The 5,797-nt window shown below is 50.8% G+C and overlaps 1 protein-coding gene across 1 annotated transcript in view; it reads left to right on the forward strand.

The window, feature by feature from the left end:
- The first annotated feature begins 1,221 nt into the window (after positions 1–1,221).
- LOC109394960 (EF-hand calcium-binding domain-containing protein 3-like) overlaps positions 1,222–5,797 on the forward strand; it is a 13,547-nt gene continuing 8,971 nt past the window's right edge. The window contains exons 1-3 of the mRNA XM_019665551.1: positions 1,222–1,273; positions 1,438–1,698; positions 1,817–1,863. Coding sequence (XP_019521096.1) covers positions 1,580–1,698; positions 1,817–1,863 — 166 coding nt within the window. The 5' untranslated portion in view covers positions 1,222–1,273; positions 1,438–1,579. The remainder of the gene's footprint in view (positions 1,274–1,437; positions 1,699–1,816; positions 1,864–5,797) is intronic.

Consider the following 5,797-nt stretch of genomic DNA (forward strand, 5'->3'; position numbering starts at 1 on the left):
CATCAGCTAACCAGCATTCACATAACACATCCCCACACAGATAGGCACTCACATAACAACACATCCACACACAGATAGAGGAAGCAAGTTCCACACGTGCCATGCACACAAACACACATCAACACAGGCATGAACTGAACATGCACACAAATGCACAAGCCTCCCCACATCAGGGGGAGAGAGGCAATGTGGGGAAGGTTCCGAACGAGGAGAGATGGCAGCAAAGAAGGGAAGGGATTTCTGGGTGTTGGGATGGACATGGGTGTGAAGAGGAGAGTCAGGGAGAGAGAAGGGGAGAAAGTGCCATGACTTGGGCCCTGGTTGACCTCAAGACCCCCTCTGGGCCGAGGCTCCCTGTCAAGTGAAAGCCCAGCCTTGCATACCCTTAAGAGCCTGCCCCGCCTGGACTGAGGACAGCGAAGGGGGTACCCAGGGTCTGGGGTCTGGGGGCGTGGGATTAGGAAGGAGTGAGCAGCTAAGTATGGGCTGGGGGCCAGAGGAGAAGGGGGCAGGAAGCTGGAAGGAAAATAAGAGTAGGAGATGCCGAGGTGAGTGTCTGGGAGAGGCTGGGCCAGAGGTGTCATTCAGCCGTTGGGATGCATCTTCCTGGAATTATTTTTTAAATGTGGTTTGTGGATTTGCATTGTTTAGAGAAGGAAATCCTTCCCTCCCAGGGGAGCTGGGGTAAGATAGGCCACAGCCCTGCCTTGGGCTGGACCCCACCCTCACGTGCCCTGACTTCAGGCCTTGGGCTTGCTTCTTTCTCTCCTGGGCCTCTGCCTCCTGTGTTAACTTCCAGAGTACAGTCACATATTCAGATGCCTTAGGGCAGCGGTTCTCAACCTGTGGGTGGCGACCCCTTTGGAGGTCAAACGACCCTTTCACAGGGGTCGCCGAGTACTCGTATGTGGGCGTATCTGCATGTGGGCCTGGAGACGGATAGAGGAGCGGTGTCTCGGTTCCTAAGACCATCGAAAATATGTGTTTTCCCATGGTCTTAGGCGACCCCTGTGAAAGGTTGAGAACCGCTGCCTTAGGGGAGGTGGAAACCCAAAAGAATAAAGTAGCAGTTTCCCCAGCAGCGGGGAACAGGACTGTGATGAGGGAGAGAGTGCGCCTCTGCCAAAAGATGTTAAAATCCACCCCAAAGCCACCCTGGGAGCTTCGGGCCTAGGGCGCTGGACCAGCCTCAGAGTCTGTGACTCTGCCTTTCAGGCAGCAGAGGGCAGAAGACCAAGAGACTCCTGGCGGCGGCAGCACAGAGAACGTACAGGTGACTAGGGCTGGGGGAGGATCCACTACTACTACAAGCTACTGTCCCCAAGAATCCCCTGGATAGATGACTGTGGGTGCAGCCTGCATGGGTGGGGAGGGGGTCCTGGGGGGAAGTGGAGCTGTGTACCCACAGGCCTGGTCCTGGGTCCCCTGGTGTCTCAGCACTCGAGAGGGGAGTGTCTTCTCCCTGCCTCCAAGGCCTTCCCAGAAGCCTCAAAGACTGCTCCCTCGAGATCCAGAAGCGTATCGGGCCGGCAGGACACAGAAGGGGAGGCTGCAGCAGCCTGCTTCCCTGCTGACCCAGATGGAGCCAGCGGCGGCCATGGCCACAGGGGCTGAGCAGACCTCACAGAGGGCCAAGGAGTTCAAGAGCCTCTCAGCTACCCATTCAGTGCAGTCAGGCCCTGGTGCTGGGTCTCAGAGGTGAGGGCAGGGACTGGAGGCCAGGCCTGGCATGCTGGGTTTGGGGTAAGGCCTGCCTGGCGCTGGCTTCTCTCTGCACCAGGTGCAAAGGTCTTTCAAACCTCTTTCTCTAAGGCAGCTTTGCAGATAAGAGCCTGCTACCCCTGACGCCCCAGCAGCTGGCAGGTGAGAGCCCCATGGCTGGAAGCAGGGAGGAAAATTAGAGGGTGTTCAGAACGGAACTACAAGGGGTTGCCTGCTCAGAGGCTGGGGTCACTGCGAGAAGCAGTTGACTGCATTGTAACCTTCCCTCTATGCCAGTCTAATTTGTTAATTTGTGTATCTCAACAACCCCAGGACTGTGTGTGTGTGTGTGTGTGTGTGTGTGTGTGTGTGTGTGTGTGTGTGTGTGAAGGGTGGAGGGAGGGATGGATTGGTGGATAAGAAGATATTTGGATGGTGAGTNCCTGGGTCCTGCGCGGTGCTTGAACGTGTGTGTGCCCGGGCACGCATGCACACCTTGGGGTTAAGGCCGCAGCTTCAGTGGGTTCTTCTTGCCCAGAGGTTCTGGGCTCACTGAAAGAGCAGTGGCTTTGTGCCCAGGAAACGACTCATGAATTATCCAAACTGCAGATAACCGCCAAAATCACTCCAGTTGTGCCTGGTTGATGCTTGGAGCTCTTACAGAAAGCAAAAGCGATCTGCTTCAGCAAATATTTAATGAGCGCCTCCTTTGTGCTTTGCGCTCTTCTCTGTACCAACGAGCAGAGATGTTTGCCTCTCAGGGCCCTGGGTCTCCCAGATTTTTAATAATGGGGCCTCAGATCCCCTCTGAAATTGGGGCTTTTTTCTCAGGACCTTCTCTCCCATGAAGACATGGGCCAGCGTTAAAAATGTGCCAAAACCCAACAACCAGAAAGCAGCAGCTTTTCCCCTTTCCCAAATTTGTGACGTAACAAATTCGTACAGACACCTTAAATCAATTCTGCAACATTTATTGCACCCCCTTCAGGGCTTGCTCTTATGCTAGGTCCTGAATCTGATGAGTTAACTAAAAGTTAAAATGTAGGTTGGACAGCTAGGTATGTTACAGAGATGATACTGGAGATTTCAGTTGGACTTTCAGGCATGAATAGGATTTTGCCAGAAAAGAGACTTTGGGTATCAGAAATCGCATGTGCAAAGGCACTGAGGCACAAAAAGGGCCTGCAGTGCTCCAGGGTGGCTTGGGCTTGGGGCATGGCAGGGAGCTGGGTACCAATAGATAAAGAAGACAGAGGTGAGGCCAAGCAAGATCTCTGAGGCTACCCTAGAATGTGGATGTGATTAGGTGTGATGCAGCAGGCTCAGTCTGGAGTCATTCATTGAGAAGCCCAAGCTGGAGGCAAATGTGGTTACAGTGGTCCAGCTAGAGGCCTAAAGAGGTTTCAGACAGCACAGAGGTTAACATCATGGAGTTTGGAAACAGACCTGTATCCAGGTCCTGGCTCTGCTCTTATAGCGGTGTGCCCTTGTGCAAGTTTCCTCATCTGTGAGGGGAGAACCGTGACCGCCTGTGCATAGAGTGGCTATGAGGATTGACTGTGTGCAAAGCACTCAGCGCTGAGTGTCAGCACGTAGTAATTCCTGGGTTTGTGTTGACTTTGCTGTTGGGAGATGAGAGAGGCAGTGAAGGTGTAGAAAAAGATGTGCACACGGTCAGCGTAAACAGTAGGAAGGTCAGTAGCTGGGGAAGTAAGGGGGGGTTCACAAATGAGCCAGGTTTCTAGTTTGGGTGATAGGATGAAGGCTGAATCAGGGAGAAGGAAGAGGGGGTTATCGAGAGATGAGAGATTAGAAAGGAAGACAGGTAGGACATGCAGAACCGCACTGGTTATGCTAGAGTCTGGATACACAGGGTGTGAACCTGAGGTAAGAAATGGAGGATAAACCACAGGGTTTGCAGGGTGAGAGGGATAAGTAATTCATTTCTTTGGACAGACTTTTGCTGAGCATTTGCCATGTGCCAGACTCTGTACAAGGGATCAGAGATGCAAAGCGAGTAACCCACACTCCCTGCCCACCTCTAATTGAGGGTCAGCAAGAGTCCATGCACTGAGATCAAGGTCGTCAGGGTCGGGGTGGGGTGACTGGAGAAGACCCTAGCTCAGGGCCAAGAGGTGGAGGCTGGAAGGTCTCCAGGAAGAGGTGAGCCCTGAGCATCATCACAACAGAAAAACAAGGGAAGTCCAGAGAGAAGAGACAGCTCAGGCTCTGACAAGGGATCTGCAGTGTTTTGGACAAGGTGAAGTTGAGGGCCCCTTCGGGGAAATGTATAATCGGTGACTGTAGCTTGAGTCTAGCGCTCAGGAAAAGTAGGAGTAAGAAATAGAGATTGGAGGGTCTCCAGTGGTCATGGCCGTGGGCTTGAAAGCTCCAAGGGGGCAGGGACTGTGTGTGTCATCGCTTGTCCTCAGCCCTTAGCACAATGCCTGGCCCATAGCTGGGGCTCAACATTTTCTTTTAACTTTATCAAAGGAATATATACATGCACGTGGTTCAGTAGTACTGAAGAGCTTATCTGGTGATGAAAAGCAAGAGCCCCCTGCACCACACCCCCAGTCCGACTCCTCAGAGCAACCACAGTTATTTCATTTGAATTTTCCTTTGTTTTTTGGCTGCTTACCTTCTTATCGCTCTACAAGCTCACAGGCTTTCTTGGTTTATCAGTTCTAGACATTACCACCTTCCTGCTCTAATAGCCCCACCCTCCCCCATCCTCCCAACATTGTTTTTAGATCTGCTGATGCCTTTGTAAGCTTCATATACTTATAGCTTTATTTTTATCAACTTAAAAAGTTGATAAAATGGGGCAGTGTCTTTTGACACCCCACATAGTGAGATGAAGTGTTTAGTGCCCTTACCTTTCTCTTCTGCTTTCTTCTCTGCCTTCCACCTCCCAAGATGATAACCTGTATTTTAATTTTTTTAACTATCAAGGTTGGTGACATTTACATTGTCGCATAACCACAATTATGTTTTCTAAAGTTTCTCTATGTGTTGATTCTAAAAGTTGAAAGTCAATAAACAGGATTTACATTATTGTGACTACATAACTACCATTCCCTGGAGAGTCAGGAAGGTTACCACGCTTACCGTTTCTTTCTCACATAGCTTTTTGTTTTTCCTGGAGTTTCTAGTTGCCTTTTCCTTGTAGTCTTTGCTTTTATCATGGTCTTAGTTTTCATCATCCTCTACATCTCGTCCACTGTCCTATCAGATTTTCTTTATTTCAGAGATCTGCTGCCCAGGACCTATCCTCTTGCCACTGTGTGGACTGGCTGCAGGCCTCTGTACTGTTAACATCCTGGGACTCAGCTGTTTACCTGGAGTGGATGCTCTATTTCCTTCCTGGCTCTCTTGTTTTACACCTTAATTTTGCCTTAGCACATCCTTAAATAACTTCAAAAAAAAAAAATACAAGGAGGCAAATTTTCTCAGCCTTTCCATATCTGGAATGGTAGTTTGGCTCAATATAAAATTCTAGGTTAAAAACCATTTTCCTCAGAATTTTAAAGGCAGCCATTGTTGCTAACAGTGATGCCAGTATGATTCACCTCCCCTTGTAGGTGACTGGTTTTTCCACATTAGAAGCATTTTGGAATTCTTTGCTCCTGACTCAATAAACTTTCCTAGCAAGGATCTTTTGACATCTGTAGTACTAGGCATCAGCACATTCCCATCCTTCTGATATAATCCTGGGAGCAATTTTCAGCCAGAGCCGAGGCCGTCACTTCCTGCCACACTCCAGGCTCATAGGGACCCCCCAGCTTGCCTATTGCCATGATGACCCCACCATCAGCCCCTATCTACTATCCTGGGGAGCAGAGAATGGGACAACCTGGTGCCCCCCACCCCCCAGAGGATAAAAATGAAGCCTCTGCGGTAAAAGATGCAAGCCTCTGAGAAGGGGGGGCCTGGGATGGGAGAACCTTCCCCAAGGAGTCATCCCCTCTGCAGAGGTTGATCGGGGCTCATAAGTCACCAGATCTGCGTCAGCACCACCTCAGAACAAGCACCTGGGGTGAGAGCCCTGGCCCTGAGCTGGGGATGGATGACCCCAGGGTGTGATGGGGAGAGA

Source organism: Hipposideros armiger, unplaced genomic scaffold (genome assembly GCF_001890085.2).
Source record: "Hipposideros armiger isolate ML-2016 unplaced genomic scaffold, ASM189008v1 scaffold_447, whole genome shotgun sequence".
Lineage (NCBI taxonomy): Eukaryota > Metazoa > Chordata > Mammalia > Chiroptera > Hipposideridae > Hipposideros > Hipposideros armiger.